At 38.3% G+C, this 16,481-nt stretch overlaps 1 protein-coding gene across 1 annotated transcript; it reads right to left on the reverse strand.

Moving 5' to 3' along the window:
- Positions 1-856: 856 nt before the first annotated feature.
- Positions 857-16,216, reverse strand: LOC121628121 (Na(+)/H(+) exchanger beta-like). The gene is made up of 12 exons (XM_041967036.1): positions 15,620-16,216; positions 10,624-11,084; positions 8,859-9,109; positions 8,424-8,641; positions 7,419-7,615; positions 6,991-7,080; positions 6,725-6,795; positions 6,050-6,223; positions 5,227-5,341; positions 5,029-5,127; positions 4,696-4,768; positions 857-2,849 (listed from the first exon to the last, which is right to left on the reverse strand). Exons 1-12 carry the CDS (start codon positions 15,897-15,899, stop codon positions 2,566-2,568), a joined length of 2,313 nt encoding a protein of 770 aa, XP_041822970.1. The 5' UTR covers positions 15,900-16,216; the 3' UTR covers positions 857-2,565.
- Between the last annotated feature and the right edge of the window lie 265 nt (positions 16,217-16,481).

Consider the following 16,481-nt stretch of genomic DNA (forward strand, 5'->3'; position numbering starts at 1 on the left):
ACTACTTTTTACACCGTGCTGAACATCACACTGGAACTACTTTTTACATCATGCTGAACATCACCCTGGAACTACTTTTTACACCATGCTGAACATCACCCTGGAACTACTTTTTACACCGTGCTGAACATCACCCTGGAACTACTTTTTACACCGTGCTGAACATCACCATGGAACTACTTTTTACACCAAGCTGAACATCACCCTGGAACTACTTTTTACACCGTGCTGAACATCATCCTGGAACTACTTTTTACATCATGCTGAACATCACCCTGGAACTACTTTTTACACCGTGTTGAATATAACCCTGGAACTACTTTTTACACCATGCTGAACATCACCCTGGAACTACTTTTTACACCATGCTGAACGTCACCCTGGAACTACTTTTTACACCATGCTGAACATCACCCTGGAACTACTTTTTACACCGTGCTGAACATCACCCTGGAACTACTTTTTACACCGTGCCGAACATCACCCTGGAACTGCTTTTTACATCGTGCCGAACATCTCCCTGGAACTACTTTTTACACCGTGCTGAATATAACCCTGGAACTACTTTTTACACCATGCTGAACATCACTCTGGAACTAGTTTTTACAGACGTGTTGCTGCCATGAGATTCACCATCAACTCATTTTTTCCATCACATGGTAAAACGTGTCATCATCTGATGTGTTGTTTATCTTCTACTGGGTATAAAATATGGCTTGACGAGAGTATTTACTTCCTTTTATTTAATTTTACTCAGCATACCAACTTTGTTGGAATAAGGGTTGTTAATTATGCTTATACCACAAACTTCTATAACTAACTACAGTGCAGGTTTTATCCTCCAAAATCCAAAAGATTTAATAATAAACTTTTATTTCACACAGAAATTCAAGTACTTCTTTTGACAGATGTTTACAACACACAGATTTTCAAAATACAAAAATATTACACACAAAAGCAAAACATTTTAAGGCAAACGTGTACAGGCAGCAGATGGCCCGGCAGTCCGGTGCTGTGAGGCGGAGACATTAAAGGCAATAAAGTGTCTTTCACCTCCCAATAAAATCTCAAAACACACTCTGTTAGCAGGAATGTAGTTTTCTTTGACAATGTCAGCAAATAAAGCTTAAAATTCTTTAGTTTACAGAAAATCTTACACAGGAGCACATTGTAGACTAACATGTCGTTTCTTTTAGCAGCTGATTGCTGAATAGACAGTCCCTGAGGGAAAAAAAACACTGAAGAGGCATTTTTGTGAAGATGAACAGCTCCAAGCTTGTTCACAGAGCTTGGTCAGTTTCATTTGCGTTGTTAAAGTCTGATAAAATCCTTAAAAGAAAAGATTTTTTATTTCACCAGGACACGTTCATACTTCCTGTGAAACTGATATTTTAATACTTCAGCGCTTGTTCCAGAAGATGCAGTTGCCTTCTGTTTTTTTTTAATCTAATAAAGCCCCTTAGTGGAGGGAGAAATTATGTTATTACCATATTTTAGTATATTAAAAACACACATTTTTATCTATTTCTGGCCATAAAACAAGATCTTTGAACCTGCCGGCTAAATTACATGAAAGCTTGTTTTAATGAGGCCTGAACTCACTCAGAAACATAATTTATGGATTTTGAGATGGTCTTTAAAACAGTGATAGAATGCCATTTGCACCATAAATGTTAAATGCAATAAAAATCACAACATCGCTCTTTTTTCACACCCAGTTTCTTACTCTTATTATTGATGTTCTGGTCCGGTGGGAACTTGATGCATTGCAAATCCCTTCATGCTGATTCTGATCATCCTGAACGCTTACATGGAAATAATAAAATAACAAAGGTGAAAGTATATGCTGCTTTCTTTATGTTGAGAGCTTAATTCTAACAGTGAGGGTTTCTGGGTTTTATAGTCCAGAATGTGACATTTTCTCTGCTCTCTCACAAGAACAGAGTCTCATCATAAAACTTTACATTCAATCCAAAACACAAACACACAGCAAAGCAGCACGTCAGTGTTTCAGAGACCATCTGCATCAAGGCGAAAGGAGGCTAAGATGTTTAGAGAGTTCGGACTTCACAAAATGAGATACAGTGGACAAAAGGCAAAAAAAAAAAAAGACATGTTGTGGCTCAAAAACAGCTTTCACTCTTTAGCTCATAGGACCAAACATGACAATTGTTCCAACAGCTTCAGAGGGTCCACTGAAAAATGAATAAAAATCCACCTTATGATCGCTCTAAAGGAGTTAAATAAGTTAGCACAAACCTTTTATAACAAATAGTTGACAGAATTCTTAGAGAAGGTTTCTAAATCATCTTTTCAGTATTTCTGCAACTACTTAGAATCTGTCGTTCTTCACATCATCTCATTACTGACACATCTCCACCCCTACTCCACCCACCTTGTAGGTCAAGCAGTGCTCCATCTTGGAATACTAATGGCTCACTTCAGGCTCTGAAACAGAAGCTGAAATGCCTTGTGGTGAAAGCTTTGGTAATGCTGCATGTTGCATGATAGAATTATGTTCAAAATGTTTATGAACATCCAGGTTGCATCAGCTCCATCCAGGGATTAAGTTCTGGGAATGTGCTTCATCGACAGGAAGGCGTCATCTTCGTCGTCCTCCTTGTTCGGACCAGGGTCACTAAGGCAACGTGACAGTTTCAGCTGCTCCTCCTGGTCGTCTGATTCTTTGCTCCTCTGCTCAGCGGCGCCTTCAGCTTTCAGCGTGCTGCTCTGTCTGCTTCTTTTGGGGGACTCGTCCAGCAGGCTGACAGCATCCAAAGACCCGGGATCGGGCTGGGCAGCTCGGCCTCTGGGGCTCTCGCTGTCATCATAAGTGTAAACCTTGTGCTCTGGGAAATACAGATGATGCAGTGACTCAGTGATTCAACCAATCATAAGCTGTCATTTGGTTTCTGTTACACAGCAGTACAGGGGTGGAAGTTTCCCCACAAAAATGTGAATTTTTCTTGCTTTTTGCTGCCCCCTACAGTTGAAAGATTGAACAGCACTGTTAAATCAAAGTCTGATACATACCCATAGACTCTTTTTTTTTTTTTTTTTGCATTTGAATAAGTATGTAAAATCAACACATGCGCAACATAATTCACATTGTATGTATTAAAATATGGCAAATGAGCTGAGATGCTTTGGAAAAGCTGCAAACTTTCAAGACTTTGGGATGAAATTTGTACAAACTGACTAAACCTTTAGATATTAGAAGAACTTAATTGTATGTTTGTCTAAAATGGGACTGAGGCAGTTAACTGAGGCTTCAGAAATGGTAACAATATGATTATTTTTTGTTTTAATAAGTAAGAGAGTTGAACATACTACTGCTGAAATGTTATTTATAACTGTGACACAGAACACTAAAGTAAATTTTGGAGTATTTAAAGCATGTTTCAGTACTTTTAATAAAGAAAATCAATCAAGGTTTCAATCCCATCTCACGTCTCTGCTGTACACAGAGCAGAGGGAGCAATGAAAACCATATTTTTTTCATAATAAACCTGAACATCAGAAACTTGAGAGCCAAACAACGCAAATGTGACACAGAATAAAACCCCCCCCCCCCCCCCCCAAAAAAAAAGTAATTTATAATGTAATTTAAAAAAGAAATGGTAGTTTATTGCGAATATGCAGAGGCTTAACCTTTTAAAAACACCGGCTCTACTGTTTGGTAGTACAGGTAAACAAACCTACCGGAGAATCTCAATCACTTGGTTTGTGTCTTTAATGCCAAAAATAAGTGTCTGTTATCCTACTACTGTTTCTGCTTTCTACTGAATCTTATTTTCCAAAGAAAAAGAAATTTAAAAAGGGCTAAACGGAGCAGTATTTATGTTTTCTGGATAGCTTCTTGTTTTTTTATCCAACTGGGCTGTCATATCAGTTTTTATTTACACAACCGTTACAGCCAAAACTATCTGAAACTGTGCAAACAACATCTAATAATGTTTTCATTTCACTAGATGAAATCAAATTGCAATATAAGCATAATTGTAGAATTAGGTCAATAATTTTATTAATTTATATCATGACCCAATACTGGTATCATAACTGTTCTACAATGAGTAGAAGTGGTAGTCGTGGTTACCACAAGTGTCTGGTGTGGGTCAGTCACAATAATCATCATGTATTTCTTCAAGGAACTTAAAACCCAGTTCATGTGTGTTACAAATTAAGATCAGCAGTAAAGTGATATTTACTCATCTTAATGTAGTTTTGTACTAACTTTTCCTTAGTTCTACTAATTAAAAGTAAATGAAAAAGGTTTGCTTTGATAATTATCTTTTGTTCCAACTCTGAGGAAATAAAATAAACAAGCCCATATAACTGAATTCCTTGACGCCTGTTGTAAATTTTCTACAAACCAATTCTGCCCATCGTTTATTTTTAATCTGACCAATTTATTTCTTCATTTGCATCCATTTCTACTCACTTCTGTTTTTATTTTATTATCATTTAATCCTAATGTATCTTTATTCATTAATTGTTCATTTATTTTATATTTAAATGTAGTTTGTTATTACAGTCTATTTTTTTCTTGCATTTATTTTGTTTTATACACTTGTAAATGAATTCAGGTGTTAAGGGATTAAGAAAATCCTTGCTGCACATCTGGGACTTTGCAGCTGTGAGAAAAGGCATCATCACTTATAACACTACAAGAGCCTTTCTGGATCTGTGTCTGACCTGGTTCAAACCAGACTTTCCTCACAGGAGCCGTCTCGTGGCGATTCGCAGGGACTGTCAGGTAGTGACTCAGCTGTGAGAAATAAAACTGTGTTAGGAAGGACACTGGATTCTAAACGAGTTGAAGGATAGATCACACACGTGGACTTTGATTAAGTTCAATAACCAGTCAGTGAATATGAACACAATCAACTACAACGCTGTTACAAAATAAAGAGCAAGGCTTACAATATGAACTGGTTTCAACAGAAAAGGCTGAAGGAGAGAATGTCTCCACGAAGGGATCAGTTTCAGTGTCTACAGCTGAGAACCAGAGTCAAGGTTGAGACTTACTCTCCTCTCCATCTCCACCCTTTTCTTCCTGAAGCGAATCTCGCTCATGTTGTCCTCTAACGGGTCGATGAAGAGGTCGTGTCTGCTGTATGAGCGAAGCTGAGGAGCAAAACCACAACATGACAATCGTCACCAACAAACCTGCACACAAGGAGGACGGGTCACGTTTACAGCGGTCAGAAGCTACGTCTTCCTCACCCTCTGTCGGGTGTTCTGCAGGTTGCTTCGGAGGATCTTTCTGATCTCCTCCTCACGAGTCTTCGAGATGCTCGGGATGGCTCGTTTTCTGGCCGGTGCTTTTTGCTGAATGTTTCTGTGAGAAAGCAGGAAAAAAAATAAAATAAAATAAGCAAACAAAAAACAACAAATATAAAGTAACAAGAAAATCCACTTTGATTAAAATGTTTCGGTATTAATTTCATTGAAGTATAAAAATAATGTGTAGCTAACAATCTGAGGGTATGTGAACTTTTTAAACTGACTTTTGTTTAATTTATCCATCCAATCCTGTGGCCCCTTCATTTTGTTTTTGCACAAAAATGATTGATTGCTGATCAATCAGCAAATAAATGGTTTAATTGTAAGAAGGGTAACAACTGACAAATAGCAAAACTATCAGAACAAAAGATAACAGAAAAATGTTTATATGTATAATTTTCACAAACAAAATTGAAAAAATTTTTTTTTTAAATTTATCTACACATTACATTTCTGCATTAAGTGATTTACTAATTTATACTTTAATTTATTTTATTCACTTATTTATTTTTGGCACTCTTCCCTTTACTCTCTAAGGTTATATTTAAAATCTTTTACTATAAATTTGAAACAAAGTTCATAATATACTTTTTTTTCTAATTTAACTAGCATTAAAAGGTTTGTCCAGCAAAATAATTACTTCATTACTTCCACTTTAACGCAGGAATACCAAGTCCAGGTTGATCTGTAATGTATGAAATTTACAGATTCAGTCCAGACCTCTTATGTGGGAATAATCTGCTGACTTCTGTTTGACACTCACTGTAAGGAGACAGACGATCCAGTTGAAGTCAGCTTGGCGGAGCTCCCGCTCTCCACCATCATCATGGCCTGTTTCATCTCCATCTTGTTGTAAAAGGAGATGAGCTGCGGCTCTGTGGAGCGGTCGCCTGCGATCAACCACTTCTTCACATAAGTCTTATTGAAGCGATTAAGCCTGCGTGCAACAGAAATATCAGTCATTATTTAACAGGTTTTACTAACGTTATATTAAATTAGGTATTTTTTTAAAAGTGATTAAATAACTTGAAGCACTTCAATAGATTAAAAAAAGTCTTTTTTTAAAACTTTCAGGATAAAAAAAATTTAAAAACCAATCTGCACGACTGCTATTAAGCTACTGTATAAATGCCTAACAAGATTTAACAAAAAATATTGCTTGATTTTTACCTAGATTACCTAAGTGGTTACTGTAGACCATAAATCTTTTAAAATTTTATTTTAAAATCCCATGACAGTCTGAGCTTACAGCAGCAAGGGAGATACTCCTAAATATTCATTTTTACTGTGTAGAGAAAAGTAAAGCTAGCAAGCTTTGCAAAAGCTAACCTGTTTTTGTTTTTTCAGCAAGACATACCTCTAAACATATTAAAACCGAGTGACTTGCATAGTGACAGAGTAACAGAGGACAAATTAGAAGAAGAAAACAAGAACTTACTTGTCTTTCCAGTGATGATGTCCATAATGACCACAGATGCCTTCAATTCCTGTCAGGAGATGATCCAGGAACTAATGACAAAATTTGTTTGCACACATTATTCACTCATATTTTAATTAGAATGAACAAGACTTAGTTTTTTTCTTTTTTGGTAAGTCCTCAATTAAGAAATCAGTCTTTAAGTCTAACGCCGTCCCTCTTACATATTACCAGGCACAAATGTTTTCCATTTTTTCCATTGTAGGAAAAACAACCAAAAGTCTCACCTGCGTGTGAATCTCCTCATTAATTGATCCTTTGCTGTCCTTTTTCTTTTTTACAGCCAGGAGCTCCACCAGAGGCCTTATAGTCATTCCCTGAATACAGAAAAAGAAACTAGATAATAAAACAAAAAATGTTTTCCCCCAAAGAGCAACACAAAACACATCTGCTTTATTTGACAATCTCCAGACTGAGGCAAGCAGAGGATTCATTTCCATCATAAACCAGGTATATAAAAAGTTTTCAAAAACATTTCAAATCTAAGAAATCATTCAATATTTATGTTTTAAAAAATGCATATTTTGTTTACATTTATTTTATATAATTGTGCATTTTTTAAAATTTCTTAATTTTTGCTAATTAAGAATTTTTGTTCATTTTTACAAATTATTCTTTCTTGAACATTTTCATTCTTTTAGACATGAGTCCACACCTGAACAAAGACAGTAAAGAAAACGACAGTGATGATGGCGGTGAGGAACATGTGCTTTGTTTCACTGTCAGTCAGCAGGAATCCCAGTGAGAAAGCTATGGCACCTCGCAGGCCACCGTAGGCCACAATGAACTGGTCCTTTTTGGTCAATTTCACAATCCGGAATTTATTGATGATGAACGTGAGACCAATGACTCCTAAAAAAACCAGACAAAAAAAGATCGAGTTACTGAATTTAGAAAAGCTAGATGAAAAAAAGCAGCCATCTTACACTTGGAACCAGAATCACACTTTTAAACCTTACTTACCAGAATGAATAATGAAACTTTGTTATAATATATACTATACACAATAAAGATCATACAAATGTGTCGTTTAGAGACAAAAACAAATATCTAAATGCACAGACACGTTGTTAAAGAAAGAAAGATGTAGCACAGCTGAATTACCTCAATTTTCTTTTTATAGGAGGTGAAACATCCTAAGACCTTAAATCTCTGGGTCTTGGAAGGAAAAAAAAAAACTTAACATAAAAATAGTATAATAAAAAAAAAAAAAAATTTAAATTAAATTAACTAGCACAATAGCTAAGAAAATACAATCAATATAGTTGAAGAAAAAAAAATCACAAGAAAAAGTAATTTTTCAGTCCAGATGTACATTAATTTAAATGTATGAGTGTATAGCCAATGATTTTTTAAAACATTTATGGTACGGTGTATATGGAGCATGAAAAAAACAGGTCTTCTTATTCTCATATAAACGGTAATTTCTAAACTCTTACAGAAGCTCATTTACGGTTATGTACAGTTAACAACATGCCCTGGTTTCTATTACAGTATTCCAGGAGGCATGTTAAGATTTTAAAACCTTGTTTAAGTTTTTGACAACAGATTTTCATGTGCAACACATAATAAACAGAGTACGATCAAAACAACCAGGACTCTGATGCACATGGAAATTAATTCAGCCGTGGTTATTAAAAGCTTGTTTTGTTGTACTGACCCAACACTCTGGACACCAGACATAAGACAAGTGTGGAGATGACAAAGATCCAATTCCAGTTATGAGGACCCTCCACCGTTGACACCCCGAGGAAGATGAAGATGAGGGTCTCACTCACACTGCTCCACATCTTCAGGAAGTATTTGATGGTGGTGTAGGATTTATGGGAAATGTTGGCCTCCATATATGGACGCATAACCGCGCCACAGGCAATTAAACTGTTGAAACAGATGTCTATAAGCTGACGTTGCTTACAAATTCACGTTTAAACTATAAACAAAAATATACGAGTCAAAGTTTAAACCATTGTTGCTTTGTAATTATCCAAACACTTTTATAATCAATATATGCAGTCCTACAAAATTAGAAAGAATCCACTGTATTCTGTGATAACCCACAAAAATCAGAAAGCACAGAGACATCTTTTCTACTTACGACATGATCCCTGAAAGATGGAAGACCTCAGCAGAGAGGTACGCCATGTAGCTGTAGAGGAAGACAAACAGGGGCTCAATGACCCGAGTGTGGGAGGTGAAGCGGGAGGTGAAGGCTCCCAGGATGCCATAGACGACGCCCACCATGATGCCGCCCACTGAGACCACGAAGAAAGAGACCACACCAAGGAAGGCATCGCCAACAGTCACAGCTCCTGCGTGGGAAAACTCCTCAAACAGGTGATAAAGTACCTGCAACAAAACAAACCACACAACAGGTTATTTTTTCATTTTCTTTCAGTTTGATTAATGGTCATTTCATGGATCTATAAACTGCACTTTATATATATTTTAATTTGTACTTATGGATCACAGTTTGAAGAGCTGATCAATAAATTATTTTAAGAAATTAAATCAATTCTAAATCATGTTTGCATTGGGGCCAATAATACTTTTAAACATATCGATAATTAACAAAATTAATTGGATAGCTGATAATAAATTATAATATTTATATATATATAATATTATAATAAATTTATTAAAAACTAAATGTGCTGTTCCCAGCTAGTAAAATGCGGTTTTTTGGTTTCCCAGTTTTCTTTAAAAGAAAATATGATTGATTTCATAATCACTGAGTACTGACCAATAATAGCATTTATTTACCCTTAATGCATTCACATGAAATTCAGTGAAACAAGCAAATGATTTAATCTGAAAAGAAGTAAAATAATCAGGCTTTAAGATATGCTGCTTAGCATCAGTTTACGGGTATAATTTTTATACATTGGATATGATTTAAAGTGGCCTTGTGTATTAATGTATTATTTGTTTTTGCTTCTCAGTGTTTGTTTTTTCTGGTCTGGAAGGCATAATTTAAAAAAAACAAAAAACTATGTTCTTAGGTAACTTTTTCTTGATGACAGCCCCCTGTGCAGGGGGCAGTATGAGAGACGTGCATCACAGAAGATCTTTGCAAATGCCGGGAAGCAGAAATGCAAACATGTAGCATAGCCACATGACATGGAGAAACTCAGCTAAAAGACTCTACCAAGCATCGGCATCCAAACCAAACACAGTCCAAACCCCAAGCAGTTCTATGGGAATGTAAAAAAACAAAAAAAAAAAAACAAACCATGAGCACAGTTCTGTCCACTTTTGAGCTTCTGCTAATTTCTCCACTTCAAGTAAACCACATAAACAATGAAAGCAGAGACTCTGCTGGGTCCAGAGACGTCTGTCTCATCACTGTGGGACAGAAACTCTGGAGCTAGCAGCCAGAATCAGAAATCATGTCTCACTTTGCTGCTTTGAGTTTAAAAGTTTGATTCCAGCTCTAAAATCTTTGCTAATGTGTTGTCCTATGACTCTGTCTTTGGTTGAAATTAATCATGAAGGTCCTGCTGGTTTCCATGGAGACGAAGGAGATTTTATAGTGAAGGATTCAAACCTCCTGTCATAGACAATCTTGGGCTTCACTTCTTTCTGGTGAATTTGGCCTATAAAAACTTGTGCTTGTCTGGACCAATGTTCAGAATGCAGCAGAATGATCAGATTAGAAGAAATTTAAACATAATACTAAGATTACAATTTCTTTAATCTTAAGGAGGCATAAGAGAGAAGAAGTACTAACCAAATAAACAAAACCCTTCCTCTAAAGTCAAACAGGATGGTATTCAGACCTCCTGATTACAAACTGAACCCATCCTGTAGCATAAAAACAACAAAGTGACACTGAAAATGTTAAAAACTTTGCTGGAGTTTACCACGGTGACCGCATCGTTTAGGAGCGACTCCCCGAACACCAGGATGTGCAGCAGCTCGTTGATGTGGATCTCCTCAAACACCGCCAGGACGGCCACGGGGTCCACAGCTGAGATGATGGAGCCGAACAGCAGGCAGGACAGCAGGTCCACGTGGCTCACCTGGGCCGCCTCAATCTGACAGACGGCGAACATCATCCCACCAATGAAGAAAGCATTCCACAGCGTGCCCACCACCGCAAACATCAGGATGGTGCCCAAGTTCTCCGTGAAGGGCCGGATAGGCAGGAAGTAGCCGGCATCGAAGATGATGGGAGGCAGCAGGTAGAGGAAGAAGAGCTTTGAGTCCAGGACAGGGGCCTTCTCCTGCATGGCTTTAATGATGCCACCAACCAGCAGGCCGACGAAGATCAGCAGACAGCTCTCTGGGACCACATGCGATACTCTGGGAATGATGTGAAAACCTGCAACAACAAACAGGGAAATATGGTTTAAAGAGTTTCTGCAAAGAGCTGAACGTGATTTCTGACCCTCGCCAACCCAACATCTTATCTACATTTCCTGACTTACGTATATTACTGTACATATTATTTATTATGGTGTGTTCTTGTATTAAATTATGTGTGTGCTTCTGCTTACTGCACCTGCAACGAAGCAATTTCCCTACTGAGGGACTAATAAAGGTTTTCTTGTTATTCGTTGTATTATTTTCTGGCTTCCACTTGCACAATTACTTTTAGATTTAATTTGTACCTGTACTAGTTGTTACACTTAATATTAAGGAGATACAAGTTAATATTAAAAGGTGTGCAAGTTACAAAACTTGTGTCTTCATCATAGCTCCGTAGTGGAACTGTATAATGAAGCAGAAGCATTAGAAAGACAGTTATTCATTTTAAAGACACATTTAATAACAGCTGTTTTTATTTCTCTGGATTTAAATCCCAACTTTTCAATTTCAGCGACTTACTTAGCCGATTCAGAGTTTGTTTGCACAGTCACAATACCCCAACAAAACGGACTTTCAAAGCGAACGGACCAGGATTCGAATCAAAAAGGCCCTAACTGAAGGAGCATGTTTTCTTTTTCTTTTTTCAAGCCTTTGGAAAGAGAATAAAATGTTTCTGATTTTAAACAAACAAGAATCTAGTGATTGAGTTCATGAAGGAACAACACTAAATCAGCAATCAGAGGTCACTACAACTAACATTAACAGGCCATCCTTAAAAAAATAGTATTTACAGACATCAGGGGAGGCTAAAAGAAGTTCAAATTAAGACACAGTGACAGAAAACACAGATTCTAACTGAAGTTTATGAAAGAGCATGGATTGCTGTGCATAAATAAATGATAAAACTATAAAATTAATATCATAGGAAGCAGCACGAGTCCTGCTGCAGACTGATGCTGTTCATGTCATCTTTCAGGCCTCGGCATTCAGTCTGCTGGTCATGTGACCGAGCTCCCGGCTGCTCCAACAAATGTTTTGTGCAGTCAGTGGTCTTGTGTGAAGCTGTCCTCGCCTCCTGACTCCGAGCACTGAGATCTCTGTTGTTATCGAGCAGTGCATTAGGACAGGAAGTGGGACCGGCCCTCAGAGACGACAGCTGAAGCAGCAGATAACGTGACACAGAGCCTCTCTGTGCTCAGGCAATGGAAGAGTCCTGCAGCCAACCTCAGTCATGTTGAGAACACAGACGATTACTCAACCACAGAAAAGCCTCTGCATCTTTATCTGAGCTTAAACTCTCCCAAAGAAGAAATGAACCCAACTGGAACACAGGCTGCAGCTCCACAGAGGACAATGTCCACCTTTAATATGTTGTGACTGGTTTAATTTGATGATTTTTAAAAGATTTGTTTCAAACAAGATGTGGTTTCTGGACCTAAATATCTCTAAAACACACCATCTAACCATCTAGATGTGGAGGAACCTTGGAGTAATTTTTCCACCAGGGTCTGTTTCAACTCACATCTATTTTTTTCTTAGACTGTTTCCTCATGCTTTGTCCAACCAAGAACATCCGCTCTCCGAGTGATGCAGAAAAACTATTCCATGCATTTATCACTTCTTCGTTAAACTATAACCAATCCTAATCCGGATGTTCCGATAACTTGAAAAAGCTTCCAGCTGATCCAAAATGCTGCAGCAAGGTTTCTGATAAGTTATCAGCAGTGATTATATTCCTCCAGCTTTAGCTCCTCTTCATCTGCTCCCTGTTACGTCCATTACAGAATTAAATATCATCATCAGTGTTTTCCTCATGAGGATCCTCCACGCTGGGGTTTTGCTTGCTCGGTCTGGGGCTTGTTGCCACGGTAATCGCCCTTGTCTGGGTGGCTGGGGCCCGGCCCTGCAGCCTCCTGGCTGTGATGTAGACCCCAGTCTGCCCTGATCGGGGTGGATGCCGTGGCGGTGGCCTCTGTGGACATGGGTGGACTGGCTCCTGGTGTGGATGGACCCCCATGATATTGTTTCCTCCAAGCAGCATCAAGCCAGATGTTTATCACTTTTAGTATTTTATGCTTGCATTAGTTTGGAGACAGAAATTAAAGAGTCTTGTTTGTGCAAAATTGGGGGAGTGTTTTGATCCTCCACATTAACATACTCTCAGATCCTCCTCCATCCAGCTCACCCTCCCACCTGCTTGATGATGTTGATGCCCATGATGGGGTTGGAGGCCTTCAGCTGCTCGCCCCCCTTATTTAGACCCCTCTGCCACTAAACAAAACATTCAGATTTTTTTCATCTAAAAACACAGCTGTAAGACAAACATATTCCCTTTAGCGCTTGAGCTAAACTTTATTGCCATTTTCACTATATTTCATCAAGTTAACATTTTTTTTTAACTTCTTTCCTTTATTCTTTTATCATTTTTTATGGTGACCTTTAGTTTCCTTTAAAGCACCTATAAAAATTATAATGATTTTGAAGTCCTCTAATATTGCTTTTGTGTAACTTGATAATATAAATGAAACTGAATAAGATCATCCATCAGGGGTTTGAAAAAAGCTAATATCCTGTTTACTGATGAAGCTGTGTAGACATGTAAAGATATCGGATGACACTTTCTTGCATTTAAGTTTTTATTATTGATTTTGAGAAACACTGGTGGTGCTGATGATGGTGAAATGTGAACATTACAGTATTGATTAAATACAACTTGTTATTGAATCAGAACGTTTACTGGTCGATTCGTGGTTCAGACCCTTTTATGTGTGGTTAACCTTATTGCACAACATGCTGTTCAAGTACTTGAAACACTGAACAACATATATACATAATGAGCTTATGTGGTCAGTTTAAAAAGAAAAGTGACACTTTGAACATTTTAAAATTCATTAATGTGGACAATATATAACAGCTATTAAATACGACCCCAATGGAAAATTACATTTTAAAACTGCAATAGTTACAGTGAACCCTTTCTGATAAACTGATATTTGAGCTGAACTCATGACAAATATCTATTTCTTCAGTAAAATTAGCACAAATAATAATAGTGATAATAATGATAATAATTGATAATAGAAAGGTAGGGAGGAGCGAGGTCATGGATGGCCTTGTAGGTGAACAGCAGGATTTTGTAGTGGATGCTGTAGGTGACGGGGAGCCAGTGGAGCTGCTGGAGAACAGGGGTGATGTGATGGGTGAAGGTGGTTCTTGTGATGACCCGAGCTGCTGCATTCTGAACCAGTGGAAGCTTATGAAGTTTTTTGGGGAAAACCGAACAGAAGGGAGGTGACAAGACTGAACGAGTATGGCGGCGGTGTGAGGGGTGAGGGAGGGGCGGAGGCGGTTGATATTGCGAAGGTGAAAATATGCTGACCGGGTTATGTTATCGATATGTGATGTGAAAGACGGAGTGCTGTCGAGGATGACACCCAAATAAACGTGATGCGTTATGGTTTGAATTACTTAAAACAGCTCAACCAGGTAACATTTAGAGCTCAAAAAAAAGCTTTAAAATTCCTAAGAGAGTAACGTAAACATGCAATGAGCAGGGAGAGAAGGAGACCCCCCCCCCAACCAAATGTTTGACAGAATCTAAAGTGTGCAGCTGTGTCAGAGCTAAAGGTCACAAGGAAAAAATAGAACAAACCTCCAGGGACGTTTGGTTTATCCCTTTAATTAGTCTGAGTTTAAACTCCAGTTCTAAGAGTAAACAGAATCCATCTGACTGTCCCAAAATAACCAGATATCATTAGTCTTTAGTACTATACCATCCCTGATAGCCGTTTTCTCTGTAATTCTGATTTAAAAGGTCCCATATTATGCAAAATTCACTTTCTAAAAGGTTTTCTAACAGTCATTTATTCTACATCCTTATACATAAAATATTAGAATATCAGAGGCTAAACCTTCCTTTTCATATGACTTTATCCAACCAGCACTCCAGGTCTGAATAACTACACATGAAAGCTCTTTGTAATTGTCTGAGTTGTTTGTCTCAGTACAAACAACTCTGTGTACAGACGGTCTGGTAAAAAGTTGCTGGCTACAGGTATTGATGAGGCACATGAGGCCTGTAGTTGGCTCAGGGCTCCTATGATGGATGTTTGTGGTTTTAGTAAAGAGCTGCAGACTGCTTTATGTTCCCAAGACGCAAGAAAGTTGAAAGCTCAATATGTGTATCTTCTGTTGAGCAGAATCAACAGGTTTCTGTAATTTCCTAGAAAATTAAGTAAATATTCTTTACAGAGTTGAGGTGAATATACTGTGATGATGTGCTTGGAAACAAGCACATTTTATGGACACTAAATGTCATAAAAATGTGTCAGATTTAACTTTTTATGTCCCTCTGGTCTTAATTTCTCATTTTTAATTTTTTACAACTTGAATAAATCACGTTTGAAGAACAAATGAACGATTTGAAAAACTTTCCAGAGAGCCTGGAACTCCACCTTCAGCCCAGGTGACCCCTTCCTTCCTCTGGGAGCCTGATGAGGGCGTATTAATTAAATTTAGCGTCAGTAATGAGATCAGAGCGACACTCACCGAGTTTCATGAGCAGGGCCAGGAGGATCCACAGAGATATCTCAAAGGGTTTCCTGACGTGGTCGTAGTTGAAGGCGAGGACAGGGAAAGCCTTCCTGTGATCCGTGGAGTTGGTCTGCTGATGTGGGTCCTCCTGGACTGGCTTTCTCTGCGTCTGATTGTCTCCTGAAGCAACATCACGACTCGCCGAGGAAACGTGGAGGGAAACGAGCATTAAAAGAACCACCAAGCCCATCATACGCGGAGCGGATCCCCTCCGACCGGAACCGAGCACAGCCATTTTTTAGATGGGCTGGACCGTCTTGGCGTCGTCAGCCTTAGACCCGATGAAGATGAGGATAGGAAGGGGAGGAAGAAGCGTGGCGCGCCACAGAGAAACGCAGACTTTTACGCACAAACTCTTCAAGCATGTTAAAAATTACGCACAAAAGGGGCGAGACGACTGATGGTCTACGAAGCGAACTGACATGCTGCTCATCTTCAGCGAAATGGGGATTACAAGAACATGGCACGAGCTTCTGACTCGCGCGCTGAGGAGATTTGAAGTCTGTTCTGTCTGTGGCCAGTTGGTGGTGCTTCCTCATCAAACGTGACTCTTAACAGCTGACACCCATCAGGCAGAGACCTCCACCCCGTCTTCTTCTGTCCTGAGCATGTTTTCTGAGTTAAAGGGACGTCTGCTGGAGCGGAGGAGCACAAATTGTCACAAATTCACACTTTTTACATAAAAAATACACGCGAGGAGGTTGAAATAATAAAAACATAAATAATCCACTGTTCCTTTAATGACTCTATACAACTTCTGACAAAATAATTTTTTTAATGTAAATTAAATAAAAACAAATCCACCATTTTTATCAGA

Source organism: Melanotaenia boesemani, chromosome 17 (genome assembly GCF_017639745.1).
Source record: "Melanotaenia boesemani isolate fMelBoe1 chromosome 17, fMelBoe1.pri, whole genome shotgun sequence".
Lineage (NCBI taxonomy): Eukaryota > Metazoa > Chordata > Actinopteri > Atheriniformes > Melanotaeniidae > Melanotaenia > Melanotaenia boesemani.